Consider the following 22,332-nt stretch of genomic DNA (forward strand, 5'->3'; position numbering starts at 1 on the left):
TTATTTCAATATGTTTAATGCAATTTTCAAGGTTCAAAAATACCATCAGTGACCCCTATCTCTATTTATCAGTAAAAAAGTTTTAGAAAAGTTTATTTTTTATTGTATGAGGTTAAATTGATGCCTTTAAAATCATGAAAAGGATTGTTTTAAGCTTTGTTTTACAGCTTTTGTTATGTTATATGATTATGTAATATAACAATCTCATTATTTTAGACTTCCATTAATTATGCACGACTGAAGCTACAGCTAGGAAAAGACATAAGAGAGATAAATATGAGGAGAGAGAGTGAGAGCACGAAAAAATAGGGGAGAGTGATTGAGTGGGGTCCGTGTATGGAGAGGGAAAACTTAAATTATTTTAAAAATTTTAATCTGTTGATTCATTTTCAATCCAACAATTTTTGGAGGGCTGCTCAAAACATTTTACCAACAGTTGAGAATTTATGGAGAAAGAAAATTGTGGGGGATCCGGTTTGTCAAAGATGTTATAATATGAGAGAAGATGTGTTTCATGCTTTACTTGGGTGTAAAGTTGCTCGAAAGGTCTGGAAGTTGACAGAGTTTTATGAGGATATCAGGCAAATGGCCCATCAGGATATGCTGAGTATGCTACAAGAATTAGCTGTGAAGAGGAAGAAGGATGAGATAGAGCAAATAATTGCAGTTTGCTGGGCAATATGGTATTCAAGGAATTGTTTTATCTTTGAAGGAAAGATGGAGGACCCCCAAGTGTCAGCTGCAAGAGCCACAGCCATTGTGGCTTCTGATAGGAGAAATAAACCAGGAGATGGTCAAGTTTTGTCCCTGCAGCAGCATGTTAATAAGCAAACTTGGGAACACCCCCCCCCCCCCCAACCCCCCCACCGGGAAGGTACAAAGTGAATGTCGATGCTGCTATTCAAATGTCAAAGCAAAAAGCTGGTCTTGGAGCAGTAATTAGAAACTCAAGTGGAGAGATCATAGCTGCAGCAGTCCAGAAAGTTGTATTAAGAGAAAATGTGGCAATCATGGAGGCTGAAGCAGTTGTGCTCGGTATTCAAGTAGCACAGAAAGCAAATTGTGCTCAATTTATCGTTGAATCAGACTCTAAGGAAGTTGTGGAGCTCACTTTGAACAAGAAGGAAAGCTTAGCCAAAATCTGTTGGAACATTGAAGAAATCCAGTCAGCGTTAAAAAACCAGGTCTCGGCAGCCATACATTTTGTCCCAAGAAAGTGTAATCCAATAGTTCATAACTTAGCTAAAATAGCTTTAGGATATGAGGATCCTATCACCTGGATAGGTGATTTTCCAGTTCATGTACTGATGTTGTTCTCTAATTCTTAATCAATAGAAAGCTTTACTTTCTCATAAAAAAAAATGTTAATAACTGTTGTTAAAATAACAGTTACTAACAAAATGTTAAAATAAGAGAATTTTTAGAGGGTTGTTGATCTGCCCCACACACACTATGTATGTGTGTGTGTGTATTGAAGGAGATGTTTGGTCAAATTTTTGTAGATTTTATTTAACCCATTATTTTCCTGTCTATACGTATATCTAAATAAATACTTTTTTTGATGAAATACTAAAAAATAAAATTAGACAAATTTGGTTTGGATAAAATAAGAAATTATCTCATCAATTTAATATATAAAAAATCACTTATCAAATGCCTAGAAAAATGTATTTCTAATTTTTCAACAGACAATCAAAAGCCTTCCTTTTACCAACCGGATAAGGGTAAGATAATAAACTTAGGGAGCGTTTGCTTTTTCAACTTAATGACTTAATTAACTTACCTAAGGTAACAAGTCTTTTTTTTTTCAACTTAATGAAAATTTTCATTCATTAAGTCATTAAGTTATTAAGCCAATTTTTTTTTTAACTTTTTACTTCATTTAAAAAGTCTAAATGATATCAAAAAAAAAATATTCTCCAAAAATAACCTTATCTAATTAATTATTTTCATCATTATGTAAATGAAACTTACTAATTAGCATTATTATTCACTCCATAACTTGTGATAATTGATAATATAGTAGTAGATTATTATTATTATTATTATTATTATTATTATTATTATTATTATTATTATTATTATTATTATTATTATTATTATCATCATCATCATCATCATCATCATCTTTCTATATTATTTGAATTAGCGTTATTTATCTTTACAATTTTTTCGAATATTTTTCATATAGTGCATTATAAACTACAATAAAATTGATGAACGCGCTCTAGTTTAGAATATTAAAGGATTGCATTCACTTGAACATGATATATGTTATTATAAAAAATTTATCTTTTTTATGTTCCTTGAAATATTTATTATTTATTTAGCATTCAAAATTTGTAAGGGCACAAGTATAAAAGTACTAATTTTGAGACTTTTCAAGTTAGACAAAACATATAAAATAATATTCAAACTAATTTAGGTCAATTTAGATTTTACAGAAAAAATAGACACTACCTTACTAGCGAAGGCAAAAAAAGAAAAAACGATAATGAGAATGGGGGTATTCATGATAATGGATGGACAAAATGAAAATCCTAAGTAGCCAAATCCATGATAGATATTTCAAGTTCATGAAAAGATTTATCGAAGGGGACCCCTAGCCTTCAAACTTTAAATATCAAATTTTTAAATCTTTTCATACTTCAATCAGATGCATTTATTTGTCTCTCTTATTTTCTGTGACTTTTCTAACCCAAGAAGTTTAGGTTAGTATAGATTGTTGCACCGGCTTTTAATCACAAACTTGTAGCCATTTTTTCCCCCCAGATATTTCGATGGTAAGATTTGAAGTAATGGAGGTGATCGTGAAAATACAAGAAAAAAGTTTTCTATTTTCTTTTTTGAGAAATGTAAGGGTTAATTCTAGAATTATGGTTGGTATATTGAGTAGATCCGTAATTTGGAAGTTTTAGTGGTGGGTGTAATAAAAAAAATGGGTTTGAACCAACAAGCGTATAAATTAACTGGCATAGGGTTGTTCTAACTTAAGCAAGCTCCTCGGTTCGAGGCTTGGAAATGCAGCTACATTAAATATTTGTTGGGAGAGCTTTGACACCTTAGTGGTCCTACCCAGCTTGAATCTGGATTAGTCAGGGCCCAATATAATTTTCAGATATCAGATGGTTTAATACACTGAAAAAAAAAAGTTTGATAAGGAAATTGATTGGATAAATAGTCACATCTATTCTAACATTGTTTGCCCATTTAATTTTTATTGGTTTGACTTTGGTTTTGACTGATGCAAATGAAAACTGGGTATTGTACAACCGAACGAAACTGAATAAAATTGACCAAATCAAATTGGTTTGGTTGGGTTCATCGATTTTCTACTCGCTCTAGGCGTATGGTTGGTTTTGTCCCAAGTTAAATTGAAGCAAACAAAAACTTTCGAGTTCTATTTTATTTCATTTCTAAAATATAAGTCGTTTATACATACATACATACATACATACATACATATCTATATGTATATATATGAACATTTAATTTTAAAACGAGAAAATAATCAGTTTTTAATTCGGTTCAAGTTAAACTTGAACTAAATAACCAATCGGTTTTAGTATTTTAAAATAAAAATATATTTAATTTTGATTTGTAAACTAAACCAACCAAATCAAATAATGCAACTAGTTAAAAAAAATTTTAAACCAAACTCGAAATGCCCACCCTCACGCGCGTCACACCTTTAAAGACGTTTTTTTTTTTAAATCTCACAACCAAACACACCTTAGGATGAGCAGTGGGATGGGATAAAGTCCAAATCAATTTTTTGGTTTGCTTAGAATTCGAACTAAAGTGTCGAGATAAATAAACCTGGTTGAAAGCCTCAAGCCTAAATGGCAATTTATTTAAGTATGTTTAAATTATCATATATAATTTTTGTTAACTTCCACCAATAAATATCACCCTTATAAAATAAGAAAAAAATAGTTGGTAGTGTAATATATTACAAAAAAATATATTTAATTAATAATGAAATAATTTTTTTTGATATTATGTATAATACAGGGCAAGTGTATAAGTCTAACATAAACAAGTTATAATTAAAGTCTACAGCCTAACATAGAAAGCCTAAAGGAGCTCACACGGGAAATATAATAATAAACATCCACAATCACATGAGGAGACTCAAACCCTCTACATTAAGATCAAAAGGAGAAGGTGTTGACCAATTCAACTATAAAGTTGTTATAATTACTAATGAATTAAAAGTGAGTTTGGTTACAATACAAAAGCATGTGATGTTGCATTATTTTTTTTATCCAAACATGTTTTTGGAGTCCGAAGTTTGGACCATCTTAGAATTTGCATTGACAAGGTGTACGTCCCCCATTTAATCCCGAGGGCAGCTATGTTGCGTCTTCGGTTTGGTACCCAAGTCGTTTGTCCTCTAGCATAGTCACCGTCGGATTTCATCTCTTGGCTGCAGAAGAGACACAGAGACACAAGGGAGTAACCTAAGAAAAAGGTGATGGGCCGGTAACTTGAAGGAATCAACATGTTGACAAAAAAAAAAAAAAAAACGCCTGTAGTGGGTTGGAAGTTGTTAAGTAACGCATGTAAACCAACAGGAAAAAGGGTGCATGCAAGTATTGGTTAAAAGCAAAGCGTTGGAAGCGTGCAAGTATTGGGTTGGGGTAAGATTGATTTGAAAATTTCGAAAATAGTGACGAAAATATTTGGAAGTGGATTTAAGGTTATGCATTGCGTACTTGGTGGGAAAAAAAGGGAAATATCAACTTTAATCTTGAAAGTAGCCTGGCATGAATTTACAGTTAAGTTACCCTATATTTCGTTTTTGTGGAAAATTTGCGTATGAGTGAAGTAAATGAAAACCATATTAAAAAAAAAATTGAAGACCAATTATGAGCGTGTAATAATAAAAAAATAATATAAATAAATAATGATCAATCAAGGATGACAGTCTAAATTTAGGTGAAGGATAAGTTGAAAGAGGAAAAGAACTAAGAGAAAACTATCTTGGGCTTATTGAACCAAACACCCTATCGTAGTTATTCTCATAAGCAGTTTGTCGTGGGATGAGTGTTTTGCGAAGGAAACACGTGCGGTAGTTAGATGACTTATAGCATGCAAGTCGCTAAGCAAGGCTAGAAACTAATGAAGCAAGTGTGCTTGTGGAAATGTTAGAGAGAAATAAGAGCAGTATAGCCAAATGTAAGTCAATTACATAGTAAAGAGAAATTAGAAGAGAACTTTTTATAAGAGTTATAGAGCTTGTACATGTTCCAGTGGGTTTGTGTGTATGGTGTGGTTGTGCAAAATAGCAAGTGTCATGGGGTATTTATAGGCTTGTTAACAACTTGCCTCACGGGATGTAAATGCACAATTCAAAAAAACTGTAGTTATTTACAAATTGTAGAGAAGTCTAGAATTTGGGCAGGCTTGGATGGATGCTAAGCAGACCATGATTGAGTAGTTGTATTAGGCGAGCCATTACTAAGCACATCCTACTTCGAAGAGCATCTCAAGTTGAGTGCTGAGCACAACTCGCTTCTAAGTGCACTCCGCTTATAGGTGGACTTTTGCTAAGCGCAATCGCGCAAGCAAAATTAACCACCAATTGCTGGAGATTTAAGTTGCTCGTGACAAGGAGCTATTGTTTGTTGTAAGTAAAAAAACAAAGTAAAACGTTAAAATAATTTTGCAGACCAAGGCCATAAGTTGATGGGGAATGTCGTAAAAGATGGTGGGATTGGCTTAATTTAGTTTAATTTGATTCCAATATAGGGTTTGATATGAACAGGTAAAGTATGAACAATAAAATTTTGGTAAACGAAATTATGACGTGATGATATACTTTTTCACTCGAACAAGACTTCTATCATATGTATTTTAAAGTAAATGTTTGACCAATGTAAACAATAGAAGATAAGGCTACGTTAGAAGTCATAACAGTGAGTTAATTGGTAAAATTATTTTTTGATAGGATATTCTCCCATAATCTATTAATTAAGGGTACTATTCATTGATGACAAGGTTACAAATACATAATAGCATAAATATTATGCAATTTATTTGTTTTCACATTGAATGAATAATTGATATCTTAATTATGCCAAACCATGTTGGACTCATATATGACATAAGGTATAAGTAATGTGACATAAACTCATATTTACATATAGAAATTTTGTTATGTTGAATGAACTAAACATAGACTGTATAACGACACATAAATTGCTATCGAAGCATTTATATATAATATATATCCCCTTAAAATTGCCAAAATGTATAAAACACCTTGTCCACTTCTTTCTCAAAATGAAGAAAAGATAAGCATATTGTAATCCAACTTCGTATTTGGAGTTAACGGGTGTGTAGCGTATTTTACAAAGTTAAATTAATCCATCTATAGTATCACTATTGATATATATTCATTTCAAAAAATAACGTTGACCCATAAAATATTAGGAGAGGCGTGTGTGTTAAAATTGTAAAACCTAACGTTTCCTTAAATTTTCATAAAATAAGAGGGGTTGCAACGTTAGTATTGCTCATTTCCGTGCGGCACTAACACCTTATGGAACTCCTGTGTTGAATCTAATGTTTGGATATGGAAAAAATAGAAAAAAATAACGGGGTGTATGAAATCATGATTGCATGCACGGCGGATCCATCGGGCTATAGCAAACACTTTGGTAATACAGTGTATTAGATTGTGAAATATGTTTCAAGACGTCCAACTATAGCTATTTGGGTCGCAAATATAATTCATTTCTAGGTGAACAGTAAAAGATAAACATAGTTTTGTTTCCATACATTATTGTGGAAAATAATGTATCCAAGAGATTTGAGTTTTCATAATGTTGCAAGTACTCCCCTTGAGTTTGGAACTGGCTTTGAAGGTGTAGAACATCCTGCGTTTTATGCCGGTAAATCTAACCTCGTTTTAGGTGTTGTTGGCACCCCGGCGATTGAGGAATAACAATCCCATTATTCTTTGTGTCTTCCTTGATTGGCCAGTAAATATTTGATGTGAATTACTGAAGTTATGACCTTTGTTGTTGGCTTATGATATTCATTGTGGCAGTCTTATTTAGTGGCTTAATGGTTTTTAATATCATCATGCGCTGTAATTCACCTAAAGATTTGTAGTTTGATTATAACGTTGATGAACCAGCTGGACAATAATGTGATTAAGTACAAAATTTCATACCACTAATAATACAAAAATAGTGTTGGTGTAAACAAAAGATACGAAAACATCTCCATAAGTAGTGTCCAACTATATTCGCTGTGGAAAATCCCTGTGAAGCTGCTAAGAACGTCATGGTCTCCATCCGTTGAGTTGCACGCGCATTGAAAATAGTTTTGGGAATAAATACACACTAATGAGATGAAAAGTTTATGATGCACCTTAGGACATAGATAAATAACTGCGACTCCTTGGGCTAATCTCCATCCGGAGAACCCGAGATTTAAAGACCTACAAAAGGAAATGTAATTAAGTTTTTTTTAAAGGAACGAAGGATAAATTGAATAGAATTCTCTTGCTGATTGTATCCCTAGTGCTGCTACTATTGTTTGGGTCCCACAGGATATCGTCATCCCATCGAGGTGACTGTGGTCGAGATTGGGCAATCATTCATTGAGAACAAAAGAAAATTGGAATTGATACATGACAAACACATTTTATTATATGTAATGTTGTATGATATGTAATAAACTATCATATACTTTATTAAAGGCAGATGTAGTTACGGGTTGTTACCTTTACATGATAATTTGATTCATCAGCATTAGTGAAATTGGTAGACTTCTTCACCGATGGCAAAACATAGTCATCTAATTGGCATTTCCAATGCATTATTTATGGAAGCATTTTCATTCCTTGTCCATAAGTTGATCTATATTCATCCGCTGACCAAAGCTTATGTATGTACGTGTAGATTTTCCCTCCCTATCCAGATAATTGCCATAATCTGCAAGAGCAAGTTATAAGTTCCTTGTTAACTTGATACACAAGTCCATGCCTACTTACAGTGACACCGTATTTTCCGAAGCCATATCAACAGTCCAACCTTTGCCTTAAAAAACATTATGTATGATTTGTTGTCTTGTTGTTGGTGTGAGTTTGTCATAAACCCATTCCCAACTAGCCATATATCATCTCTGAAACACTTTAGTAATTTTTCGGGTTATTGTTGTATATCTTTGTGAGACATTCAAGTCCAGGTACTTCGTCAACCATATCCGAAGTTGGTCGCTGGCACTTTTGGTTACCTCTGTGCTTTTCACCCATTTGGGCATGGAAAACAATGCCCACTTATGGCAGTCAGTGTCTTTTAGTCAATTATGGCAATCTAGATTTAACCTTTCTATGATAGACATTTGGTTTATGAAGCTATTCCTGTCTGAGCTCCAACATGCACCCTAAAATACTGAATGAATTCTCACATTAGGGAATTCTTTAAGCAATCTATTATATAGGTTGAAACAACATTGCTTGTACACAACATATGGGAGGAACTCTTCAACAGCCTCATCAATGCCATTATCCTCATCACCCAGTATGCACAGTCCTCCTCCATGCTCCAACCGCAGTCTGTGGCTTAAATTCTGAAGAAAAAAAGGCCCATGAATCCAAGTTCTCTTATTGAACCTCGCAAAAAGCAATTAGGAGCACTGCATTGTTCCCATCACAACATACTGCAACCAGCATCACACTCTTACATGGACCGTCAATCTCCTATCCATCAACTGTTAGGAGCATGCGATATCTTGTTTTAAATGCATATGCAGTGTCATACAAGAAAACAAACATGTAGTCAAAAATCTCGTTGCTGAATTGACGTTCTGTTTTTTTTTTCAATGAGAACGATGTTGCGGTCGTTAACATTCTCCATCTCGTGTTTGAACTATAGAAGTTGTGCATATGCCTCCGTATGGTCTATTCCAAGCGACATTGTTGCCACGCTGTCCACAACATTTAACTTCTAAAGCAGGCATTTTATCCCATAAGCTACTGCAATTTCATTCACTAAGATATCGAGATGTTGGTGTACATTTTGCTATGGAGGAACTTAGCTGTAATCCATGTTGTCCCCTACTGCAGTTTTAACAAACGTTTCTTGCACGTGTGCGTTGGAGTTATATCTGAGATGACAAATACATTGCATCTGCATTCTTTTATTGTAATGATTTTCCAATCACAATTGAGATTCAAACACTCACAGCTGACACAAGTACTAGTGCTGTCCCATCTTCATTACCATTTGATTATTGGTTCCATTGTCAAATAAAAAATCATCTTTATGTGTTGTCCTTTTTTTCCTGTCTCTTTTAATTTGAAATAACTCATCCTTGTATCTGATCCAACACTTGTCTAATTCTTCATCCTTTTTACTATAGTTAGGCAAATAAACTGTCTCATCCGCTGAATCATCATCTGCTTCCCACCCTTTATCGGATGGCTAATGCTACAATGTCGGGCGCTGAAGGCCCGGCACCATGCCGGAAACGAAAAAAAACCGTTGGATTCAATTAGATTGAATCCAACGGTTGAGATTAAATTAGATTGAATCCAACGGTTGAGATTAAATTTATATTAAAAATAGAAAAAAATGGGTGACCTAGTAAACCAATTCCCTGAAAAGAAAAGCCCACAATTTTCTCTCACCTCAATTCGATTTCTTTGCTTTCTCAAAAGAAAAATCCCTAAAATTTCATCTCTTTTTCAAATTCATAGTTTCAAGCATCCCAATTTTTTCACTCAACAAGATCAAATCCACGGTCTCTCTCGCACTAATCAACCAATCAGATCCATCTACTCAGGTATTTTGTTTGTACAAGAGAGGTAGAGAGAGGCAGAGGTAGAGCCAGTATCGCGCGCTACTTCTTTTCCAACCGTCCACCGTTACCTTCGTTGCAATGTTGTCTACAACATGAGCTGCCATCGAATGAGCTGCAGGAAGCTTTTAGGGTGGCGTATCCTGGAATGGAACCAAAAAAAGAGTTGAGGTTTATGTTTGGAGTCATTCTTGGACAGGAAGAGCAGCGCGGATGAGTTGCAGGAAGAGCAGTGTGGCTCGAGGTAACTCTTCTGTTCTCGTCATGTAAAGGACCTAGTGTTGTGATGCTAACTAGTAAGTCCTAGTTTTTTTATTATCTTTGATCATTTTGCACTTCCTCACTTGCATTCTCTAGATTTTTATATTTATCATCAAGGAGAGGTAAAATTATTATTTAGAGCTTCTTTTAAGTAGATTTCTAAACATCACAATAATGTTTTTCAGGGCATTATGTTCCTCAGTTAAGCAAAGCAATCATAAGGCACAACCAAGCAACTGGGGAAAAAGCAATTAATCTGAAGGGCTACATGATATAGAGTATTGTTTTTGAAACAGCAATGATTCATGCTCATGAAGTGTATGCAAACAACTTGAATGCTAATATGCTTGAGTAATGCAGGTGGGAAATGCTCTAACTGATGATTACCACGATTACTTGGGCCTTTTCCAGTTTTGGTGGTCGGCTGGTTTGATATCTGATGATACGTACAAGCAACTAAACCTTCTATGTGATTATGAGTCCTTTGTCCACCCCTCCAGTTCTTGTGATAAGTTCCTAGAGGTTGCTGATAATGAACTTGGAAACATTGACAAAATACAGTATTTTCACCCCTTCCTGCACTGCCAGTGTTAGCCAGTCAAATCGGCTGCTTAAAAGAATGCTTGTGAGTAAATCATTTTATGAACTATGTACTTATTAAATTGTAGGAACTTTCATATTCTACTATTTTCCTGTAGGTTCCATTTATGTTGAAATATGATGTCATCTGACAGGTTGTTGGTCACGCCAGCGAGAAGTATGATCCTTGCACTAAAAAGCACTCAGTTGTGTACTTCAATCAACCTGAGGTTCAAAAGGCTCTCCATGTTATTCCAGTAGTTGCACCGGAAAAATGGGAGACTTGCAGGTAGTTCTTTGAAAAAGTGCTAAAAAATTATTAGTCGCGTATCTATCACTGAATCCAAATGAAGGAGAGTATTAATACATCAGCATGGGCCTGCCTTGTTGGAATCCATTATAGAAAGTGGAACCTTAAGCTTGTATCCACAATATTAACAGCTGACATTTTACATCCTTCATTGTTGACTTAGGTGGCACCAACAGCATGCCCTCATGATTTTCTTTATTTTTACTACTTTGCAGTGGCGTGGTAAATAATAACTGGCTGGATTCTCCTAGGACAGTGCTGGACATTTATCATGAGCTTATACATTCTGGACTTCGTATATGGATGTTCAGGTTCTCTCAATTTCCGAATTTGCATTTACGTCTTTGCTTTCTTATTTCAAATTTATTCCTACACATGGTATGTTTTCCCCTCACTGTGTCATCTCTGTTCCCTCCATTGTTTAGACAGAGATTTGCTGACATTCTTAGTTTTGTTTGATTTTCTATACGACAGTGGTGATACAGATGTTGTGATCCCAGTTACGTCCACCCGTTACAGCATAGATGGGAGGATGGACCCAAGAGTATGCAGGACTTACCTTTGTCACCGTGAGGGGAGCAGGCCACGAAGTCCCATTGCAGAGACCCAAACCTGCTCTTACACTAATCAAAAGCTTTCTATCAGGAAGGTCAATGCCATGCTTGGAACGAGTCAGCCTCAGTGACTCATGAAGCTTGCATTCTCACTTGAATTGTCAAATAAAGAAAGCATTTGTGATTCTTATAAAATCCGAAGCAACTTTTGAGATCATAATGGAATTCATCAAGTTCTTATTTTCTTAGATATCTTGCAATGAAGTATGGGGAACCATGTGTAATATGTAGTCTGTGCAACTGCGACGGGTGTCACATTAACAAGATAACAATAAATTGAGAAAACAGGATAAGAAATTACTTTAAATTGAATGAGCATCTTGTCACTTACTATGTTTTGTCATCGAGGGACATGTAGATATTTTAAGTGCAAACGATACTACCTTCAATGACTCTGGAGCTGTATACTCCAAGCCAAAGCCTTTACATGCTGAAGGCAGTAGCCAAAATTCTACAGTGGATGGTATCTTGCCTCTGAATGGAGGATCTAATTCCCAAATATAATTATTGGGTATAAGTTGAATTTAATTCAATTTAATGTATCTTTATTAATAAAATCTAGTTTAGTAAAATAACATGAAATGTTTCAAGAAAATATTATAAGCATATCCTCTTCTTTAATTTTTGCCGTCATCTTTTGACACGAGTCGGTAGAAGAAAAACTTAACCAAAGAAATGATAAATCTATAAACCGAAAATGGAAAATACTAAAAACTTGAGATTATTGGAAAAAATTATTGAACCTGTTGCCGAGTTGAGCGTGCAGATCAATGACCATTTTTTCTTCATATTCTGATAAAAGACGTCTTTGACAGCATTTTCATAAGACAAACTATGACTAACAGCAGGATGCTCAAAGAGTAACAGCAGTAAATGGAGCATTATTTGGAAGCTTTCTCTCCCTGAGAAGATGTATGTGATTTTTGTTTGGAAGGCAACGAAAAACTTATTGCCGACAGCTGAGAACCTATGCAAACGTGGAATTATCCAGGAGGCTCACTGCAAGAGATGTGGAAATAGAGTGGAAAATATTCTGCACGTGCTGGTGACATGCAAAGCAGCAAAAAAGGTCTGGCAACGTTCCCCTGTGGCAGATGCAGTCCATGAAATAGATAGCTCAGACATCTTTGGAGAGCTGACAAAACTTCAGAGGAGCTTAAGTAATGACGATTTTCGATCAGTTGCAAATTCTACAATTTTTGATCAGTTGCAAATTCACACGAATCCTCTGTTCAATTGGAACCCGGCAACATGGACATGGTCACGAATGAATGAGGCATTTGTTGTTTTTTGTTGGAGACGAATCCGGATAGCCGGTTATTTAAACCGGAAATCCGGTTTCACGTGGGCTACTCACTGCCCACAACCGGATAGCCGGTTATTTAAACCGGAAATCCGGTTTCGCGTGGGCTACTCGCTGCCCACAACCGGATAGCCGGTTATTTAAACCGGAAATCCGGATTCGCGTGGGTAGGTCACTGCCCACAACCGGTTAGCCGGTTAAAAATTTCCGGATAGCCGGATTCTCGAGTATATAAACTGTTCATCTCCTTCTTTATCTTTCGGATAACCAGTTAGCTTTCTCTCTCTAAAACTGATTTTTCCTTTATCGTTTTCTCTCCAAACATGCAACCGCGACGACCAACATGCAACAATAGACGTAAAACATGAAACCCGCAACAAGTCACGTTAAATATGCAATTTATCACTTCAAGTATGCAACTTTGATGTCAAAAATGAAACGGGTGAGAATATTCGGGAATATTCTTTATTTTGGCTTTATCCAAAACATGCAACATCCGACGTCAAACATGGAACCCCAACGTCCGACATGCAACATCCGACGTTAAACATGAAACTTACAACACTTCACGTGAAATATACAATTTATCACGTCAAGTTCGCAACTTGGACGTCAAACATGAAACAGGTGAGAATATTCGAGAATATTCTTTATTTTGGATTTATCCAAAACATGCAACATCTAACGTCAAACATGCAATCGGAACATCGGACATGCAACAACGGGCGTTAAACATGCAACCTGCAACACTGCACGTGAAATATACAACTTATCACGTAAAGTTTGCAACTTCGACGTCAAACATGAAACGGACGAGAATATTCGAGAATATTCTTTATTTTGGCTTTATCCAAAACATGCAACATCCGACGTTAAACATGAAACTTGCAACACTTCACGTGAAATATACAATTTATCACGTCAAGTTCGCAACTTGGACGTCAAACATGAAACGGGCGAGAATATTCGAGAATATTCTTTATTTTGGATTTATCCAAAACATGCAACATCTAACGTCAAACATGCAAGTCGAACGTCGAACATGCAACAACGGACGTTAAACATGCAACCTGCAACATTGCACGTGAAATATGCAACTTATCACGTAAAGTTTGCAACTTCGACGTCAAACATGAAACGGACGAGAATATTCGAGAATATTCTTTATTTTAGCTTTATCCAAAACATGCAACATCCAACGTCAAACATGGAACCCCAACGTCCGACATGCAATATCAGACGTTAAACATGAAACTTGCAGCACTTCACGTGAAATATACAATTTATAACGTCAAGTTCGCAACTTGGACGTCAAACATGAAACAGGTGAGAATATTCGAGAATATTCTTTATTTTGGATTTATCCAAAACATGCAACATCTAACGTCAAACATGCAATCGGAACATCGGACATGCAACAACGGGCGTTAAACATGCAACCTGCAACACTGCACGTGAAATATGCAACTTATCACGTAAAGTTTGCAACTTCGACGTCAAACATGAAACGGACGAGAATATTCTTTATTTTGGCTTTATCCAAAACATGCAACATCCAACGTCAAACATGGAACTCCAACATCCGACAGGCAACATCTAACGTTAAACATGAAACTTGCAACACTTCACGTGAAATATACAATTTATCACGTCAAGTTCGCAACTTGGACGTCAAACATGAAACGGGCGAGAATATTCGAGAATATTCTTTATTTTGGATTTATCCAAAACATGCAACATCTAACGTCAAACATGCAAGTCGAACGTCGGACATGCAACAACGGACGTTAAACATGCAACCTGCAACACTGCACGTGAAATATACAACTTATCACGTAAAGTTTGCAACTTGGACGTCAAACATGAAACGGGCGAGAATATTCGAGAATATTCTTTATTTTGGATTTATCCAAAACATGCAACATCTAACGTCAAACATGCAAGTCGAACGTCGGACATGCAACAACGGACGTTAAACATGCAACCTGCAACACTGCACGTGAAATATACAACTTATCACGTAAAGTTCGCAACTTGGACGTCAAACATGAAACGGGCGAGAATATTCGAGAATATTCTTTATTTTGGATTTATCCAAAACATGCAACATCTAACGTCAAACATGCAAGTCGAACGTCGGACATGCAACAACGGACGTTAAACATGCAACCTGCAACACTGCACGTGAAATATGCAACTTATCACGTAAAGTTTGCAACTTCGACGTCAAACATGAAACGGACGAGAATATTCGAGAATATTCTTTATTTTGGCTTTATCCAAAACATGCAACATCCAACGTCAAACATGGAACCCCAACGTCCGACATGCAATATCAGACGTTAAACATGAAACTTACAACACTTCACGTGAAATATACAATTTATCACCTCAAGTTCGCAACTTGGACGTCAAACATGAAACGGGCGAGAATATTCGAGAATATTCTTTATTTTGGCTTTATCCAAAACATGCAACATCCAACGTCAAACATGGAACCCCAACGTCCGACATGCAATATCAGACGTTAAACATGAAACTTACAACATTTCACGTAAAATATGCAACTTATTCAATACATGCAACATCTAACGTCAAACCTGAAATCGAGACGTTAGACATGCAACAACTAACGTTAAACTTGAAATACTAATTTTTTCATTTTCAATTTCTTTATTTTTTGTCATTTTATTTAATTATATTATATTGTATTATATTATTCAATTTCTTTATCTTTTTCTATTAATTATATTATAAAAAATTATTTTTTGACATTTTATTTAATTTTTTCAATTTTATAATTTTTTTAATATATTTTTTTTTTAAAAAAAATGGTGCAACCGGTTTGTTAACTGGCTGCACCAAGTCTTTGGCTGCCAAATGGCAGCCAAAGACAGCCGGGCTCTCTTTTTGAGAGCCCGGCATGGTGCCGGGTACAATGCCCCCGGCATTGTAGCCAAACCCTTATCGGATGCCAATGAGTTTGGATAATACGGTGTCTTGCCAGGTGGTGATAGGTGCAAGTCTAAATTAATGGTATTTCTGTCATTATTCTCTGTATTAAGGGGAGGTTTAAATGTGGAAAGTACTTGTACCACTTCACAGTCTGAAATTATTTGTCTCCTCTTCGTTGAAACAAAAGCATCAACTGTTGACAAAATGGATATATTATTGTTGGTCAATTGTTGAGAGAAACTGGTTGACTCTTCATGGACATCAGTTACATGCAGATGGCCTCTGGAGATTTTATTCTTGTAAGTTGGTTCTATCATTCGCTCATCAAACAATACCCTTGCTGTTGAGAAAATATGCTCTTTAAAAGCATATGTGTTTATTTAATTGTAATAAATAATTTTTCTGATTAATAAAATAAATGAGGTATTTTATTCAAATATCTTAATTGCATTAATATTTTGATTAAAGAAATCGATGTGGCTTGGGACGAATTATTATTCGAGCATACAATTATGGAGGTCATTTCCAATCTTTTAGTAGAATAGATTTGGAATTAAATAATTGGACTAGTTTAATTACTTGCCTAATTATTATAAACACTGTTGTATGTTCCTAAATAATTCCCGGGTTAGCTCATTTAATTGACTACACTACTACTGGATTAATAAGCAAGATAACTAGCTATTTGGGTTAAAAGCCTAAATATATTATTTAGTGGGAGGCTCCATGCAATGTACTTATGTCTAAGGGGCCTTATGTTATTTTACAAGGTGGGCTCCTATGACAAGAAAGAGGTAACGTTACTTTTAGTTTATTATTTTTAATTTAAATCAAACTTGATTTAATAAAATAAAATAATATAAAAAATGGAGTCTAGGGTTTCCACTAGATAGAAATATAAAAGGACTTATTTTCTCCCAAAAGAAGAGGAGCAGCCACTTTATACATATCAGAGAAAAAGATTTTGCTCTCTATTGTTGAGAGAAAAAAATTCTCGTGCTAGTTGCTTCACTAGTGATAAAGGCGTCCACACATCAAGTGCAAATCAAACTTGAGTCATAGCTTGGAAGATTATTTGGTGGCAAATCGTGATCTAGCAAGAGTGGTGGTGACGGATCGTGATCTAACCGGAGTGTTGGTGACAGATCGTGATCTGGAAGCCTAAATCACTTCAGCAGAAAAAGCCAAATCGAATTTTCAAGGTACGATTTCTAAATTACAAATTCTTATATATTGTATGAGAGTGATCCTAAAAGTTTTTATAAAATTTTAAGAACTGATTTTTCTCCAACAATTGGTATCAGAGCCATCTCATATTAATATATAAGAATTTCGTATGAAATCAATCTTGATATTTATGTATTAGAGTGACACAATTTATTCAGATATATATTATTTGTTTAATATATGAATAAAGCATGTTTTAATTCATGGTTAGATTCTCTACTGTATTTTTCCTTTGGATCTGTAATAAGAGGGGTGGCTTATTATCACCATGTTTCCCTTTTGATTTATTTTACTATTATAGAAATTTTGTAAGCCAAAATCGGCGTAGAAAATTTGTAAATTGCTGGAGAATAATCACGCAACGACAGATCAGAGAACGAAGGCAAGAAATTTCAACGGCGACCAGCGGTGCACATTGCACGTCGCACGTACAGCGGCCAGCAGCGTGCGGCCCGCAGCACACGCTGCCCGCAGCACACGCTACCCGCAAGCACGCGCTGCACACGCAGTAGCTGCAGCAGCGCGAACGTGGGCTGGAGGCGTGCGCGTGCAGGCAGCTGGCGGAGCGTTTTGGTTGGTGTCTTTCCGGCGTTGATGACGGTTGTCCGGTGTGGAAACAGTGAACAACGGCTGGGCTTTTCTGGAGATGGTGGCAGGGGAAGAAGGAGAAAGAAAAATATGGACTTTAGGGTTTCATGATTTTTATCATTGAGGTCCCTATGGTTTTGTAATTTTTCTTTTGGGCAGAAACGTATTAATTTTTTGCGTTAAAGTCCAAAAATAATTTTGGGCTTAATGAATCCTAGTTTTAAGCCCAATTTCAATTGGACTTAATGGATTACAATGCATAGATAAAATTGAACACATTAAATTTATTTTTGATCCAAAAGTTTTATTTTGGTAAAAAAATTTAATTATTTATTTATTTCCTTTTAAAAATTAAAATTGGACCAATAATAAATTTAAAAGCTCAATTTCTCCTAGTTCATTAACAAAAACAAGCCTATAGAAGATGGACATTGACAAGAAGCCCAATGAAGATTATGCTTAGAGTTAATACATTTTTTTTTATTTTAGGAAAGCCATGAATTAAGATTGTTTAATTGTTTTTCTATATGTTAAGTTTTGGATGATAACATGTCATATATAGAATAGGTAGTGCTACTCTATGCATAATGGTACATGTCATTCATTAATTATGAATCTCATTATATTGTTTGAAATTTACATATACTTAATAATATAGGAAGCATGCAATTAATAATATGTATATTTTAAAAGGAAAAACTAATTTTAAAATATTGAGTGGGAGAGGAAAAATTCAAGATAATTTTCCTACGGGCTCTATTGTTAGTTCAATAATAAAATTATATATATACCTCAACTTCATAATACGGTGATGCTCCCTTCGGATGGTATATATATTAGATATTTTATTTGATGAGCTTCTTCAAAGATAAAATTGAAATATTTTTCAATCGATTGTTCACCCCAACGGCGACTATTAATATGAAAAATACGTATATTGAAACAATAGTTATACACTCCACTAAAATTTGTTATTAACCTTCCCAACGAAGGTTAATAACAAAATTATATTGAGTGGGAGAGGAAAAATTCAAGATAATTTTCCCACGGCCTCTATTGTTAGTTCAATAATAAAATTATACATATACCTCAACTTCATAATACGGTGATGCTCCCTTTGAAGGGTATATATATTAGATATTTTATTTGATGAGCTTCTTCAAAGATAAAATTGAAATATTTTTCAATCGATTGTTCACCCCAACAGTGACTATTGATATGAAAAATACGTATATTGAAACAATGGTTATACACTCCACTAAAATTTGTTATAACCTTCCCAACGAAACTCTGATAACAAATTTAGACCCAAAGGGATAACGATATGGGTAATTGGGTCTAGTAAGTGTAGACATGACTTTCCCAACGGATAGCTTGTCAAAGCGGTACTAGATTATCGTTACAATAAATTAAAATTCATTTATGGTTTTATGCATTTTTGTCATTTATTGTGAATATTATTTCAAATTATTTATGCATGGATATTTTATTTTTTAGAAAATGTCTTCCCTGAGCCTACTTACTATTATTTTGAGTCAAAACAAACTCACTGGAGAGAACTATATAGATTGGAAAAGAAATGTATTCATTGTCCTGACTGCTGAAAATTATAAATATGTTTTAACCCAGCCGTGCCCTCTAGTTCCAGCGGAAGATGCTTATAGAAATCAGAGGAGGCTTTATGAGAAATGGAAAAAGGCTAATGAAATGGCAAAATGCTACATTTTAGCCTCGATTTCTAATATTTTGCAGACCAAATATCAGAACTTAGAGACAGCCACTGAAATAATGGATAGTCTCCAACAGATGTTCGGGCATAGTACTCACTCCGCGAGACAAGCAGCGCTGAAAAGAATTATAAACAGTAAAATGGGGGAAGGGCACAAGAGTTCATGATCATGTCCTCAAAATGATAGACTATTTAAATGAGGCTAAGATTCAGGGAGCACCAATCGATGATAACTCAAAGATTGACATAGTGCTAGAATCTCTGCCAGAAACATTCAAGGAGTTTAAGGTCAATTATAACATGAACAAAAAAAACATGACTTAACTGAATTAATGAACGAACTTCATTCTGCTAAAGAGATCTTTTGTGCTGAGAAATCTCTGGGAAGCATAAATATTGCTGAAAAAGCTTCTTCTTCTAGACCTAAGTTGAAAGGCAAAGGTAAAAAGAAAGCTGGGAAAAAAGGACCGTCTACCAAGCAAGATGGCAAGCCGAAAGGCAAATGCTTCAAGTGTGGATAGAAAGGTCATTGAAAAAATAATTGCCCTAAGATTGTGAAATTAGGTATGGGAAATCTTTTTATAATTGAGGCATGTTTAGTTCAGAATCCTATTGACACTTGGGTGTTGGATTCAGGAGCAACTAATCATATTTGTAATTCACTTTATTGGTTTCAAGAAACCAGGAAAATAAGTAAAGGAAGCGTCAAGCTACAGGTAGGAACAGGACAGTGCGTGTCAACAGTGAAGATTGGATCTGTTTTATTATCTTGTAATAATGAGACGTTAGTTTTGAATAATTGTCTTTATGTTCCAGACATTAAAAGGAATTTAATTTCAGTAGCTTGTTTGTCAAAGTAAAGGTACACCGTAAATTTTGGATCCTCTGTTTTTATTTTTTATAATTAGAGACTTATTTGTTCTGGTACATTGGAAGATAATTTATATCATTTAAGTCCAATAATCCATTCTATGCATGACACAGTGATCAATAATGATGAGTATACACATTTATCTAAGAAAATAAACATTTCTTTCAACCAATGTTACCTCTAGCATTTACGCTTGGGTCATATAAACCAAAATAGAATACAGAGAATGATCAAAGATGGGCTCTTGGGTCCATTAGAAAATGAATCATTGCCACTCTGTGAATCCTGTTTAGAAGAAAAAATGACCAAAAGGCCATTCTCGACCAAAGGAGTACGTGCAACAGTACCACTTGAATTAGTACATACAGATGTATGTGGACCAATCAATGTACAAGCTCGAGGAGGTTATGAGTATTTCATCACTTTCACTGATGATTACTCAAGATACAATTATGTTTATCTGATGTGTCACAAGTCTGAAACTCTTGAGAAATTCAAAAAGTATAGGGCTGAGACAGAAAAGCAATTAGATAATAACATAAAGAAACTTCGATCTGATCGAGGTGGTGAATTTCTCTTAGGAGATTTCAAAGAGTATCTGGTTGAAAATGAGATTATATCTCAGTTGACTGCTCCGAGAACACGACAACAAAATGGGGTAGCTGAAAGGAGAAATAGAACTCTTTTGGATATAGTGAGATCTATGCTTAGTTATTCGTCATTACCAATCTCATTTTGGGGACTAGCACTGGAAACTGCAGTTTACCTCTTGAACTTAGTTCTATCTAAGTCACTGCTTAAAACCCCAATAGAATTATGGTCAGGTCACAAACCAAGTTTACGACATGTCCGTATTTTGGGATCACCAACACATGTGCTGAAACCAAAAACAGAAAAAATGGATTCACGTTCTGAGGTTTGTATGTTTGTGGGGTATCCCAAAGGAATAAGGGGAGGTTTATTTTATAGTCCTCAAGATAGGAAAGTGATCGTGAGCACACATTTCACTTCCCTCGAGGAAGACTATATGAATAACTTCAAACCTAAGAGTAAGGTAATACTCAAAGAACTGTCAGGTGATCAGGTTGATGCTCAACTTTCAACGCCTATTACAGAATAGGAAGAACAACAACAACCAACTGATCAATACATGATTATACCTGAACAACCATCACTTTTAGAACCTCGTTATAGTGGGAGGGTAACTAGGTTACCTGCAAGATACATGTTATTGGGAGAAACTTATACAGCTATCTAAGATGAACATGTACAAGATCCCACTAGCTACAACAAAGCTCTAATAGATAGAGATGTTGAATTTTGGAAAAAAGCCATGAATTAAAAAATGGAATCTATGTATTACAATAAAGTCTGGGAACTTATAGAGGCAACCAATGGGGTAAAACCTATAGTGTATAAGTGAATCTACAAGAGAAAAAGAGGAGTAGACGGAAGGGTGGAAACATTTAAAGCAAGATTAGTAGCCAAAGGGTTTACTCAGAAAGAAGGAATCGATTATAAGGAAACCTTTTCTCCGGTTGTTATGCTTAAATCCATCAGGATTCTGCTCACCATTGCTGCAGTGCTAGATTATGAAATTTGGCAAATGGATGTCAAGACTGCCTTTTTTAACATGCATCTTGAAGAAGACATCTACATGCATCAACTAGTTGGATTTATACAAAAAGGCCAAGAACACATGGTATGTAAGTTACAGAGATCCATTTATGGATTAAAGCAAGCATCCCGGTCATGGAACATTAGATTTAATCAAGCGATTAAATCGTTTGGATTTATTCAAAACATTGATGAACCATGTGTGTACAAGAAAATTTAAGGAAAATCTGTAGCCTTCCTAGTTCTTTATATAGATGATATTCTCCTAATTGGAAACGATATAGGAGTATTGACTACAATAAAGAGTTGGTTAGCAAAACAATTTGATATGAAAGACCTGGGAGAGGCAAGTTATATTTTTGGTATCAAGTTACTATGAGACCGGAAGAATAAAACTTTAGCCTTGTCTCAAGCGGTCTATATCGATAAGATATTGGCTAAATTTAGAATGAAAAATTCCAA

The 22,332-nt window shown here is 35.1% G+C and overlaps 1 protein-coding gene across 1 annotated transcript; it reads left to right on the forward strand.

The window, feature by feature from the left end:
- The first annotated feature begins 495 nt into the window (after window positions 1-495).
- LOC127903074 (serine carboxypeptidase II-1-like) lies at window positions 496-11,768 on the forward strand. Its single transcript, XM_052443734.1, is given in 8 exon segments — window positions 496-798; window positions 915-1,301; window positions 10,438-10,629; window positions 10,631-10,702; window positions 10,812-10,945; window positions 11,182-11,277; window positions 11,441-11,491; window positions 11,493-11,768. Coding segments are annotated over 8 exon segments (1,401 nt in total). The 3' UTR covers window positions 11,659-11,768.
- The last annotated feature ends 10,564 nt before the right edge of the window (window positions 11,769-22,332 follow it).

The sequence above is a fragment of the Citrus sinensis genome, chromosome 6 (assembly GCF_022201045.2).
Source record: "Citrus sinensis cultivar Valencia sweet orange chromosome 6, DVS_A1.0, whole genome shotgun sequence".
Lineage (NCBI taxonomy): Eukaryota > Viridiplantae > Streptophyta > Magnoliopsida > Sapindales > Rutaceae > Citrus > Citrus sinensis.